Source organism: Pristiophorus japonicus, chromosome 8, assembly GCF_044704955.1.
Source record: "Pristiophorus japonicus isolate sPriJap1 chromosome 8, sPriJap1.hap1, whole genome shotgun sequence".
In the NCBI taxonomy this organism is placed as follows: Eukaryota; Metazoa; Chordata; class Chondrichthyes; family Pristiophoridae; genus Pristiophorus; species Pristiophorus japonicus.
In genome coordinates this window covers 77,063,966-77,077,597 of record NC_091984.1, presented here as the reverse complement: position 1 = coordinate 77,077,597, position 13,632 = coordinate 77,063,966, and the positions used below count along the sequence as shown (strand labels likewise).

The 13,632-nt window shown below is 41.3% G+C and overlaps 1 protein-coding gene across 2 annotated transcripts in view; it reads right to left on the bottom strand.

The window, feature by feature from the left end:
* oma1 (OMA1 zinc metallopeptidase) overlaps positions 1–13,017 on the bottom strand; it is a 68,193-nt gene extending 55,176 nt beyond the window's left edge. The window contains exons 1-3 of one of the 2 annotated variants that reach the window (XM_070886946.1): positions 12,279–13,017; positions 9,919–10,439; positions 4,170–4,398 (exon numbers count right to left, since the gene is read on the bottom strand). In XM_070886946.1, coding sequence (XP_070743047.1) covers positions 4,170–4,398; positions 9,919–10,430 — 741 coding nt within the window. In that variant the 5' untranslated portion in view covers positions 10,431–10,439; positions 12,279–13,017. The remainder of the gene's footprint in view (positions 1–4,169; positions 4,399–9,918; positions 10,440–12,278) is intronic. The other variant, XM_070886945.1, reaches the window with a different exon arrangement.
* Between the last annotated feature and the right edge of the window lie 615 nt (positions 13,018–13,632).

Genomic DNA, 13,632 nt, shown 5'->3' with positions numbered 1-13,632 from the left:
TTTGCTGACGATACAAAGATGGGAGGAAAAGCAATGTGTGTGGAGGACACGAAAAGTCTGTAAAAGGATATAGACTGTCTAAGTGAGTGGGCAAAAATTTGGCAGATGGAGTATAATGTTGGAAAGTGTGAGGTCATGCACTTTGGCAGAAAAAAATTCAAAGAGCAAGTTATTATTTAAATGGAGAAAGATTGCAAGGTGCTGCAATACAGCGGGACCTGGGGGTGCTTGTGCATGAAACACAAAAGGATAGTATGTCGGTACAGCAAGTGATCAAGAAGGCCAATGGAATCTTGACCTTTATTGCAAGGGGATGGAGTATAAAAGCAGGGAAGTCTTGTGACAGTTATAGGGGGTATTGGTGAGGACACACCAAGAATACTGTGTGCAGTTTTGATTTCCATATTTACGAAAGGATATACTTGCTTTGGAGGCAGTTCAGAGAAAGTTCACTAGGTTGATTTCGGGGTTGAGGGGGTTGACTTATGTGGAAAGGTTGAGAAGGTTGGGCCTCTACTCATTGGAATTCAGAAGAATGAGAGGTGATCTTATAGAAATGTATAAGATTATGAGGGGCTTGACAAGGTGGATGCAGAGAGGATGTTTCCACTGATGGGGGAGACTAGAATTAGAGGACATGATCTTAGAATAAGGGGCCGCCCATTTAAAACAGAGATAAGGAGAAATTTCTTCTCTCAGAGGGTTGTAAATCTGGGAAATTCGCTGCCTCAGAGAGCTGTGGAAGATGGAACATTGAATAAATTTAAGACAGAAATAGACAGTTTCTTAAATGATAAGGGATTATGGGGAGTGGGCAGGGAAGTGGAGCTGATTACATGATCAGACCAGCCATGATCTTATTGAATGGTGGAGCAGGCTCGAGGGGCCGTATGGCCTACTCCTGTTCCTATTTCTTATGTTCTTATGTTTCACTCAGCCCCTTCTTCCAAGTCGTTAATATAGATTGTAAATAGTTGGGGTCCCAGCACTGATCCCTGCAGCATCCCACTACTTACTAGTTGCCAACTAGAGAATGAACCATTTATCCCGACTCTCTGTTTTCTGTTAGTTAGCCAATCCTCTATCCATGCTAACATATTACCTCCAACCCCGTGAACTTTTATCTTGTGCATCCTGTTCAGTCTATCTAGGCCCCTCATAATTTTATACACCTCAATTAGGTGTCTCCTCAGCCTCCTCTGCTCCAAAGAAAACAACCCCTGCCTATCCAGTTTTTCCTCATTGCTAAAATTTTCCAGTCCAGGCAACATCCTTGTAAATCTCCTCTGTACCCTCTCTCGTGCAATCACATATTTCTTGTAATACGGTGACTAGAACTGCATGCGGTACTCCAGCTGTGGCCTAACAAGTGTTTTATACCGTTCAAGCATAACCTCCCTGCTCTTATATTCTATGCCTTGGCTAATAAATGCAAGTATCCCATATGCCTTCTTAACCACCTTATCTACCTGGCCTGCTACCGTCAGGGATCTGTAGGCATGCACTCCAAGGTCCCTCTGTTCCTCTACGCTTCTCAGTGTCCTACCATTTATTGTATATTCCCTTGCCTTGTTAGCCCTCCCCAAATGCACGGAGTTGTCACCATCAACTTCTCCATCCTGTTCTTATCCGATACCATTGCAGAAATGTTCAGCAAGCAAGTGTGATGGGGGGTCAATGGATAACAAACAGGAGCAAAAATTTGGACAACTTTCCCTTCCCTAACACAGCCGTAGGGTTCCCATCACCACCTCAGCTAACTCTGATCACACCTAGGATCTTCCTTATCCACATAGGTCAGCTATTCACTGGGTAAATTTGCTGAGCCACATGGCTGCACCTTTACCTGAAGTAATGTACTCACATTGTGGAGAGATTGGACTGTAAGGGAGCGATTGTTTTGGGAAGAGGGGACATTTGTAAAAATAGACCAGCAAAAATACAGGTCTGTGAGTCTGCTATTGGGTGAAGGCTGCTTATTGCTATCTTTGCACTTGGAGCAGTCCATTCTCCCTGTTACACAACTTTTCCCCTCCCTAACACAGGTGAGAGTTGTAAGGCCCTGATCTCCAGCCCAGCTAACACAGAACCTGGGATCTTCCTTGTCCACACAGCTCAGCGCCCGATTGAAACACTACTGAGACGGTGTGCACAGAGTTTCTCTCCCTACACAGGAGCAGGTTTAACACGTGTAAAAGCGGCTTCAGAATCAGAAACACAAGACAGTGGCTTATCTGACACCGAGACACCAAGCAGGGCACTGTAAACAAAGATCCTGGTTCTATGCCTGCCCTCATCTTATAGTATGAAATTCAGCAATTTGCTCCATTACATCTACTTACAGCATCAAAAATTTGTTTTGATTCAAAAATAGGGAGCATACCTAACTGTGAAGTGGACTATAAGAAACCCAGAATATATGGAGGCACAGTATCTAAATTTCAGGATGACACAAAGTTTTTAAGTTATAAGGAAGGCTGATTAGATTATGAATGCAAGTGTTGGCCGAAGTGTATCTTGTATGTACAGCTGAATATTGTATTTATTTATTCAGAGAGATTGAAAAGATCATGCAGCATGTGATTTAGGGAGCTGAAATGCAAAAGGTAGTTTATATCTATGCTGCAGGAAGATTGTGAGGCTGCGAGACAGGAATGCGAGGCAAAGCATGTTGAGTCAGTGAGGCCTGAAGTGGCCACAGGGAGTCATATGCTGTAGAAGAAAGCATCAGACGATACGGAGGCTGCCTGAAAAGGCCAGAAGAATCCAGCAGTATACCCAGTCAGCAAAGCGTAAAACATCCCCAAGAACCATGGGGGAGTGACAGTGCTGCTGGATAAGAAACAGCAGAGGATACGGAGGGTGCTGGATTTCTATCTGCCACAGGAAGCCAGGAGTGGGAGCATATAAAGAGCTGGAAACAAATATATTGAGGGTGCAAAAAAAATTAAAAGGGGAAGAAGGAAATATATAAAAAGCTCGTGTACAAATAAAAGGGAGTTGGAAACAAAATAGTGGGCAGGTCTGGCCACTTGCACCACCACGTCACTAGTGGTGGGAGACCTGCAATGATGTCCCCTAATTTATGGTCGGAGGCTTCCCGCCGGGCAATGCCTCTGATCCGCAAATAAAATGTCCACGTATATGGTGGTCCAGGAGGTATGAAGATTCGCGGTCCTGGGCCTCTCCGGGTACCCGCAGGTAGAGGCCCACGTATCTCAGGGGTGCAGGCGGTTCACAAGTGCCTCTGGGATCACATGGGTCAGCCCAACCAATAAAAGAAAGAAATCCCTATTCATGCTCATGAGGATTCTGTATGTACAGAAACCCCATAAGCATGAATGGGAATACCCCAAAAATATATCTACACATCAAATACATTTTAAAAAACATTACATATTTAAAATTAATTAAAATGCCATTTAATTAAACACTTAAAACAAAAACTTTATTTTTTTGAAAAATAATTTTAAATATTTTAATGGGGCTGAAAATAAACTTACCTTATTGTACAAGTTTTTTAATGTATAAATGAGTTTTTTAAAACTCTTACACTGGTAAAAGCAGGACTTATGCCTGCTTTTATCAGACATAAGAGTTTCAGGGGCATTCACTGGGCAGAAGTTGGGTAAATAGCCCAACTCTCCGCTCGCGGGTGCCCTTTTCCCAGGGATGCATGTGATCACAAGTTCTATGTTTTTGTGCATGCGTGTTTCGCGCGAAAACCCGGAACTTGCATGGCCCTTACAGGCGCATGAGAATCTCGTTAGTGCCCGCAGGGGACGCAAATTATGGCCCAATATTTCTGCATTACAACTCAGTATCAGATTAACACTTGCAATCCTATTGGAGCACCACCTACTGGCGTCACAGAGAAATGATAAAGAGCCATAGCTGCCTGTGAACATTTTAACATGAGAATCTCCGCAGGAATGTTTATGTAGAATGTTTCAATGGAATGCACAGCCCATGTGCCAATTATAATATATTATTTGGATGTTGTGTTGTGGGATGGATTTGGGAGGGACCACTAAAGTTAAGTGGAATGCAAAACTGCATTTTCTTTTACAAAATAAGTTACAAAATTAATCACCTAGGATAAAGTCTGTGTTGTCAGCCACAGGGGCTTGGTGACAAATTAAAACCTTGTGTACAGAATGCATGCTTACCGATTGGTACTCAAATTCAGCTAGTTGCAGGAACTGTCGTTTGCTGAACATCAGTAGGCGACTGCGTCCTGTGATTGGACTCTTGTCCAAGTGGGTCCAGAAATATAATGCAATCAAACCTGACAGACTGCATATGGCTAATAAAATTCTCCACTTGTTCTTTATCAAAGTGCCTTTAAATAGCTCCTGTTTATCATGGGGAAGAGACTGCCACCATTTCCGTATACTCCTGAAAGCACACAAAGTAAGTACATTACAACCTGAAATAATTTTATGGGATTTTCCACACTTATGGACATTGTAGATCAGGTCAGTGCTGATTGTTTCAGTTTTGAAGCTTTTTTCTAGACTTAAGCAGTCATCTAAATTATGCTTCAGCAGTTGACCTTCCACTCGCTTTAGTCTCTGCTCTGCAGTTTTATCTTTGAACTCAAACTTCTAGGGAAAGGGTTTCTCACATCCCAATAGCCTGAAACAAGAATAAAATTAACTAACAAAGTCCAACCTAAAGCTAATAGGACAGAGTGGGAATTATATAATTCTTCAATGATAAAATAAAGTGCAAGGCTAATTTTGTAGCAAAATAAATATAAATATATACCAAGCAAGCACAATACCTCTTAAGGAAATGGAAACAAAAATATTCTGTAAGTCTTATTTAAATCACAATAAAATTCCAATCCAAATACTAAAGGCAATTTTTTAAAATTATGCAACATTAAGGATCCTTTCCAGCATTCAGTTTTCCCTTTTGTCTCTTTCAGGAGACTCCTATTATCTCAAGGATTTACTTTGTTATAACTGTATTCACTTAGGACTTTTGTATCAAAAGAGGAGTGTGAGAGTGAGAGAGAGATCAATATAAAATACTGTACTGTCCATCAAATGTGACTTTGAAAAAGTATCCTGCTCATTGACTCCATTACCATCATTTTAGCTTATATAAGTTGTAGGAATGTCAGTGAGGGGTTCCATCGGGAAATGTAGATTTGGAGGTGTTCTTTGGTCCTCGATCTGAGGGGGACTGAGGGGTTGCCGAAGTCTGGAAAATTCAGCACCGGCTGGGTGCATAGAAATACACAACAGACCGCCATAAAATCCCCACGTTATCCGGAATCAGAGAGTCTTGATGTTCAGGATTTCCTACCATGTGTCTGTCACTAACATCAGCTGAGTGGCTCCCTGTAGAAAAAGGATATCTGAAATGGTGAGTCTCCAGAAAGAGGGAATCTAGTAATCTTTTAAAACAATTTACCATTATCTAAATTTGGGAGGGAGGGGTCACTTATGCCCCCTGCAAAATGTTCCTGTTCATTTGACATCTTGCAGTGTGTGAAGATTTGCAAGGGCAGTTTTGTTTAAAATGGTAATTTCTCTAATATGTGGAGCTTGGTTAAGTTCCTTTGCTGTGCACATAAAATGATTTGCTCTTCAACTAATTAGGAAGAACAATTTACTCTGGGCCTGTACAAATATTGCAATGGACAATGCATCATCTTGTACTCACACCCATTCTGCATAAGACCACATAACCATGGGACTCCTGAAAATTCAGCAGACTGGGAGAGCTATAAAAATACGAAGATAGTAATAAGAGATGCAAAAAGGAATATGAAAAAAACTTGCAAAGGGTAACAAAGCAAACAGGAAATATTTTTATAAATATATTGAGAGAAAGAGAGTGGCAAAAGGGAATGTGGGCCTATTAAAAACTATCATGTACAATAAGGAGATGTCAGACTTGTTAAATGGTTGCTTTCTATCCCTTTTCCCAGTGGTGGTACCAGGGAACCTAAAAATAAGTCAAGGGGAGGAACTTAGATCCCTTTGCTCCACTATCTCATTTAGACTCTCATTATCTAAGCAGTATATGACCTTCTTATTCTTCCTATCAAAATGCATTACCTCACACTTACCTAGATTGAAATTCATGTGCCAATTAAATTCCCAGTCTGCAAGTTTATTAATGTCTTCTTACACTTTATTGCATTGTTCCTTTGTATTAACTATACCCCCTGCCGATTCCCGAGTCCAAATCGTTAATGTAAATTGTGATCCCAGCACTGATCATTTAGAACACCACTTCTCACTTTCTCCCAGTCTGAGTAGCTATGCATAAGCCCTACTCTGTTTTCAGTTTCGTAGCCAGCTTGCTATTCATTCCACTACCTATCCTATGACTCCACATGCTCTGACCTTAGAAACATAGAAAATAGGTGTAGGTGTAGGAGTAGGCCATTCGGCCCTTCAGGCCATTCAATATGATCATGGCTGATCATGCAACTTCAGTACCCCATTTCTGCTTTCTCTCCATACCCCTTGATCCCTTTAGTCGTAAGGGCCACATCTAACTCCCTTTTGAATATATCTAACGAACTGTCCTCAACAACTTTCTGCGGTAGAGAATTCCAGTTTCACAATTCTCTGAGTGAAGAAGTTTCTCCTCATCTCGGTCCTAAATGGCTTACCCCTTATCCTTAGACTGTGACCCTTGGTTCTGGACTTCCCGAACATCAGGAACATTCTTCCTGCATCTAACCTGTCCAATCCTGTCAAAATTTTATATGTTTCTATGAGATCCCCTCTCATTCTTCTAAATTCCAGGGAATATAAGCCTAGTCGATCCAGTCTTTCTTCATATGTCAGTCCTGCCATCCCAGGAATCAGTCCAGTGAACCTTCGCTGCACTCCCTCAATAGCAAGAATGTCCTTCCTCAGATTAGGAGACCAAAACTGCACACAATACTCAAGGTGTGGCCTCACCAAGGTCCTGTACAACTGCAGTAAGACCTCCCTGCTCCTATACTCAAATCCCCTCGCTATGAAGGCCAGCATGCCATTTGCTTTCTTTACTGCCTGCTGTACCTGCATGCCTACCTTCAATGACTGATGTACCATGACACCCAGGTCTCATTACTTTAGTCATAATTTTCCAAACTTCCTGAATTTTATCTCTGGATTGAAAAATTGCAAATATCACACCATTCATTATGAAGGGAAAGAGGGCAAAACCAAGTAACTACAGGCCAGTCAGTGTAACATCAGTTGTGCAGAAATTACTGGAATCTATCATCAGAGACCGAGTGACTGAGCACTTGGACAAGAATGAGCTGACCAAAACATGGATTTGTGAAGGGTAGGTCATGTCTGATTAATCTAGTTACATTTTTGAATAGGTCACTAGCATGGTGGATAGCGGAGTGTCAACGGATGCTATCTTTAAGGACTTTTAGAAGTAGGTTCCACAACACATTTATTAACAAAAATGAAAGTGGACGGAATTGAAGATAATCTTGTGACATGGGGTGATCATTTGTTGGGAGGTGGGAGATAGAGAGTAGGACGGGATGTGACAAATGGTGTTTCCCAGTGATGTGTACTGTGGTCTCAACTTTTCACCATTTTTATTAATCACTTGAATGAAGGAATATAGTTTTATATCCAAGTTTGCAGATGGCACTAAGTTGGAAGTACAGTAAGTTCTGTAGTTGAAAGCAGGAAATTACAAAGGGACAAACTAAGTGAGTGGGCAAAACTACGGCAGATCGAGTTGAATGGGTCGTGTAATTTCATCCACTTTGGATCTGAGAAAGACAAATCATAATATTTTCTTAATGGTGAGAGACTAGAAGCTGTGGAAGAACAAATGGATTTTGGTGTCCATATGCACATGTGACTAAAAGCTAGTACACAGGTACAGAACATAATCAAATAGGCTAATGTATGTTGCCTTTATCGCACGAGGATTGGAATTCAAAAGTGAGGATGTGATGCTTCCGTTATACATACCCCATCTGGAGTATTGCATTCAGTTTTGGGAATCAAACCTCAGGAAAGATATATAGCCCTTGGAAAGGGTACATTCACCAGAATGATACTACGGTTTAAAGGACTAGATTGTGAAGACTGGTTGCAAAAACTGGGTTCGTATTCGCCCTTGAGGTATTTAAAACAATGAAGAGAATTGATTGGGTAGATACAGAGACACTATTTCCTCTGGTGGGGTAATCAAGAACCAGGGGCCTAATCTGAAAATTACAGCTAGGCCATTTAGGAATGAAATCAGGAAGTATTTTTTCACACAAAGGGTATTGGAAATCTGGAACTCCTTCAAAATGCTGTGGATGTTGGGTCAATTGAAAATTTCAAGACTGAGATCAATTGACTTTTGTTGGGTTAGGGTATCAAGGGGTATGGAGCAAAGGCAGGTAAATGGAGTTATGGTGCAGATCAGCCTTGATCTAATTGAATGGTAGAACAGGCTCAAGGGGCTGAAAGTCCTACTGTTGTTTGACAGTGACAGCTTTGTGTCCGCTGAATAATGGTGCACTCAAAACCAACTTACTCAAACTGAACGGACAATACATTTCTGTTGAAATAATATATTCCTTTCCCTTTCATTGCCATCTCATTTTTATGAAACCAGATTGAAAAAGTAAGCAGAACCTCAAGTAGATCAGGGAGTGAAGAACTAAGGCAATTCTGTAATACAGTTGCAATGTTGCAGCTCATTGAAACTTCTACCATGTGAAAAATTACTGAAGGACATTATAACATATGAAAGATATATTAGGAATGTATAATACTAACCTGAAGAGTGAGTTAGCTTTAACTTCTGAAGTTGGTAATTATTTTCCCATATCAAATTATTCCCATGTTTATAATGCAAATTATACTGCACATTTATGTAATACAAAAAAACAGACTTTACAATTAAAAATACAAGTGAGACTCACAATCCATACCCCATGATTCCAGGTGCTATGATGTCTGTATTGAGACATAGAATTTTTAGGATAGGAAAACACCATTAAGCCCAAACAATCACATTTCTTCCAATTACAGCACCCACTTTGTCACCATATCCCTTGATCCTTCCCCTTTACAGAAAGACATCCAACTATTTCTGAAATCCAATTATACTTCAATGGAATTTCTTGATAACTTCTTCCAGAACTCTATTATACACTGATTTAAAAAAGATCCTCCTGAGTTGTTTCTTCTTCCTAAATTCCTCATTTTGAATTTGTTTATCGGTATTTCAATTCTTCACCAGTCGATCAATTTTGCCAATTACCATCAATCATTTTGAAAATGTCAATTAAATCACCTCAAAGTCTCCTCCTCTCTTAAAAACAAATAAGCCCAACTTCCTTAAATGTTGCTCATAACTTAAATTTCTGATACTCATAATGTTATCTGCCTCTGTACCATCCCAAGTGCTGTCATATCCTTCCTATGACGGATTGTTAAACAGCACACAGCAGTCCAGAAGGGACCTGACCAACACCTTGTATAGCAACAATACATCTTCTAGATTTGTGTTCCCTCTGTTACTTTATTTATCTTCATTACTGCAGCTAAACTCTGTGTAGTTTCATCTTCTGCAAATAACCCCGCTTCTCAGACCACACATGCAATTTTGCTGAAAATAACCTGTGAAGTTTCCAATTGGAGCTATATTAAGAATCTCGAAATGCACCATTGTAAAAAATACATTGTAAAAAGTGCAGTTTAATGCTCATCGTTTGTCTCTTATTTAGCCATTATACAAAACAGAGGAGAGTTTCATGACGACAATATCTCCAACTTGCTGATAGTTCCCTTTGGAGTTTGGAAAGCAAAATCCAAGTCACTGATGCTGGAGTGCAGTACTAAGGCTGGCATTACAAATGATACCTGTACTATTCTCCACTAGTGTTAGAAATTCACTATATCTACTCAAACATTTAGAGATCCAGCACTTTACCTGCCGAGAATCATCGCAATAAGTTTTTTCAGGGGTTTCAGTAGAATCAAAAGCAGAGGGATTGGCAAGGCTAAGACCCGAGAAGATGTGTGGAAGTCTCTAGATAGGTCAGCAACTTCTTCAGTCACAGGTTTCTTTGACAAAACACAAGCAGTCATACATCTGCTGTAGTGAGAAAAGCCTCTGATTAACAGGCTTGAGTGTGTGTTTACTTTGATTGCGGGTAGTCTTTTTGATGCAAGTCCTGCATTGTGCACATCGGTTCTGAAGGTTGAATGATGTCTGGTGCATGGTATCAATTCCACATTGTGTTGAATGCAGGCTCGCCGAACTTGAGAATCTCTACTTAAACAGCCATGTCCGCTGCTTGTCGTTAACCTCTGGCTTTTTATTTTATCATTTCTCCACATCTGAGTTCTTCCTGGGAGTGTCGAGATGTTTTGCAGATAACTGCAGTTTCGCCAGGTTAACAGATGCCTTCTTGCATCCCGAAGCCAATATCCTGCCCTCATTTCTGCTGACTAAAAACAAAACCTTATGAAAAAAAATGTTAATACTCCCTGGAGCTATAAAGCAAAATAAATGTATATTTCCCCCTATTGTATACAAAAGTGATAAAATAAGGCAATAAATAAGAGCTGACAGCTGCATTGGGATCACACAGCTATGACTGCAAAGGCTCGGATATATTGATGCTAGAGCTCCGAGACAGTACACTGTTAGGTGCTGGATACAGAGTACCGAATGCATACTGCCAACATCACCCTATCAATTTAAAGGTACCTTAGTATTCTGAATTTTTGGGGGAATTTAAGGCCCAGAAGGTCCCGACAGTGTTCTACATTTGATGAGTTCTCTTGGTAATGACTACAATCCTACATTCTTACCATCAACATATACCAGGAGTTTTCAAACCTTTCCGAACTGAAAACCCTTGCAGATATAGACACAGTCACAGGGACTACCTTTACTAACTTCTAAAAGACATCAACAAGCTATAGAAAAAAATGCTAAAATTGCAGAAAGCCGTTGCACTAGAAACAATGTACTAATAAATCATCAAATACAAATAGAGAATTCTTGTTAATGGGCTTGTGCTATACCTAGCCCCAGAAATCTAATGACCTCACAGGCCCCCTCGGATCCTATGATGTAAACTATCAGACATCCAAAGCTCATTTCGGATCTTACTGACTGCAAAGGCCTCACAAACACCTCCTAAATTAGGGAGGAAGGAAAACAAAATGTCAGCTAGTGTTCCTGATTGATATTCAGTGGTCTCTGTTGGAAAATGAGCACGTGTGAGCACTGAGCACAGGCAGATTCAGCTTTTCTGTGATGCTCCTTACAGTCAAACAGTCTGCTAGTACTGATTGTCAACTAATCAACATTGCACATCAAGGCAGTCAGTGCATATGAAACTGTATCCTTGCATTAGTTACTCATGAAAATAGGAAGGGCAAACAAGATTTTTTTTTAATGTCTGAAGCTACAGATCTGCTTGATTTGTGTCTTAGAATGTGCAATGACACAATGATCATCTCTGGAAATTAACTAAACATGCGGAATTGTGTAATTGATTATCATCTAGAACTGGGCAGTCAGTTTGGGTGACCACTGTGCTGAACACCTCAGCTCTGTCCACAACTATAACTCTGACTGCCCAGTCATTCAATAATTTAACTCCCTCTCACACTCTGGTCATTCCATCTTTGACCTCCTGCATCTTTTCAAAAAAGCTTCAGGAGCAGTATCTCATCTTCCTCCTTGGCACCTTTTATATCTCTCTCATCTGAACATTTAAGAGCAAAACTAAAGATAATCATCAAGATATCAAGTTAGGGAATTCAGAAGAAACCTCTTTAACCAGAGAGTGGTGAGAATGTGGAACTTGCGACCACAGGGAGTAGTTGAGGCAAATATCATAGATGCATTTAAGGGGAGGTTAGATAAGCATATGAGAAGGGAATTGAGGGTTATGGTGATAGTTGGATGAGAAAGGATGGGAGGAGGCTCGAGTTGAACACAAACACAGGCATGGACTGGTTGGGCCAAACGGCCTGTTTCTGTGCTGTACATTCAGTGTCATTCTATGTAACTTTAAAACTTCGACCATCTCTCCTTCCCCCCCTCCCTCATTTCATTGAATCGGGGCTGCTGGAAATGTGGGATTAATCAAGAGCAGACATGCAATGGGGTGTCGGGTGTAAACCCTTTGTCAAAGCAAAGGGGGGGGTCCTGGGTTTGTTGTTCTGGGTATGAATTTACTGCGCATTTCTGACATTTGTTGTTTGAATTTCAAATCTTCTACAAGTTCATGGTTTTTCAGACCGTTTCCTTGTGGGGGCTTCTCCCGTTACCTTTAACTGATCACCTCACTGAGTGAGCTTTTATATCATGTACGAATTTCCTGTTTTGCATTTGGCAGAATATCCAAACTAGTAACTTCCTCTTTTTAATTGTTATGCCTATTATTGATCTTTCCTTTTGGCGTGTGTTCAACACCATTTAGGAACTTCCTTATCTTTCAATTTTCCGTTCTGAAGAACAGCGACGACTTTTCAAAAGTACTTCTTTTGGTTGTAAAGCACTTTGGGACGTCCCGAGGTCGTATCAGACTCTATATAAATGCAAGTTCTTTCTTTTCCTTTGAAGAAGGATCTATTCCTGAAAGGTTAACCCGCCTTTCCTCTTTGGAGATACTGAAGGACCATCTGTGCATTTGCAGCCTTGTATTGCCCCCTCTGATTGTTTTGCTGCCCTGGGTGCAGCTCTCGGGTCACAGGCCGGCTGCACATCTCGGGCGGGTTACGGTGCGACAGGAATATTACCGATAAAGCGAGAGCAGGAAGCTGGGCTGGACCGGACCGGGCCCGCGGCTCTGGCCTTTCCCTCGGTCCCCGGGGCTGAGCGGGAGGCGGCCCGTGTCAACCCTCTCCGGCAGCGAGATCAGCCGGAGCCTTCCGTGTGGTGGGCGAGTCCCTGGCTGTCCCGGCTCCGGCTCCTCGGGCTGTCAGTCAGCCAGTGCTGGCCCGGGCCCTCGGTGTCTCACTAATTATGTCCCGGGCCCTCGGTGTCTCACTAACTGTGTCCCGGCCACCTGCATTCCCAGCACCAACTGGCCCAGGGCACCAGTCAGGCTCCAGCTGTGCTGCTCTTGAAACCAAAGTTTAATAATTTGTCGGTTCTAGTGCCCCTTTTAGGGGGGGGCATTTGATTTATAGTTTTATTTAAAATAGTTCCACTGCTCTTGACTAAAGTCTGCTAGCAATTTATTTCGTGCTTTACATTTTATCCATAGCTCTTGTTTGCAATTTTTGTTTCTCTTTGCGGAATTTTTTGGGCAGGGCTATGGGGAAAGGGCAGGGCACGAATTGGATAGTTCTTTCAAAGGGCCGGTATAGGCACGATGGAGCAAATGGCCTCCTTCTTTGCTGCATCATTCAATGATTTGCGTCTTCCATGAAAAATTAGTTTGCAAAAGATTTTGTTGTGAAGGTACAACAGAGCTGTTAGCATTGAGTAAATATTGGGAGCAACATTAATGATCAGCAAAGGCTGCAAGGCAACCATATGGAGCTGCAATTGCTTTTTGTATTGGTGACATGTATCAAAATAAAGTGCATTTTAAACCGAAATGTGTGGTGGAGTGACAATAGCAGACCGAATAACAAAGGCATGATCACCTCAAAAATGTTCACAAGCTTTTACTCA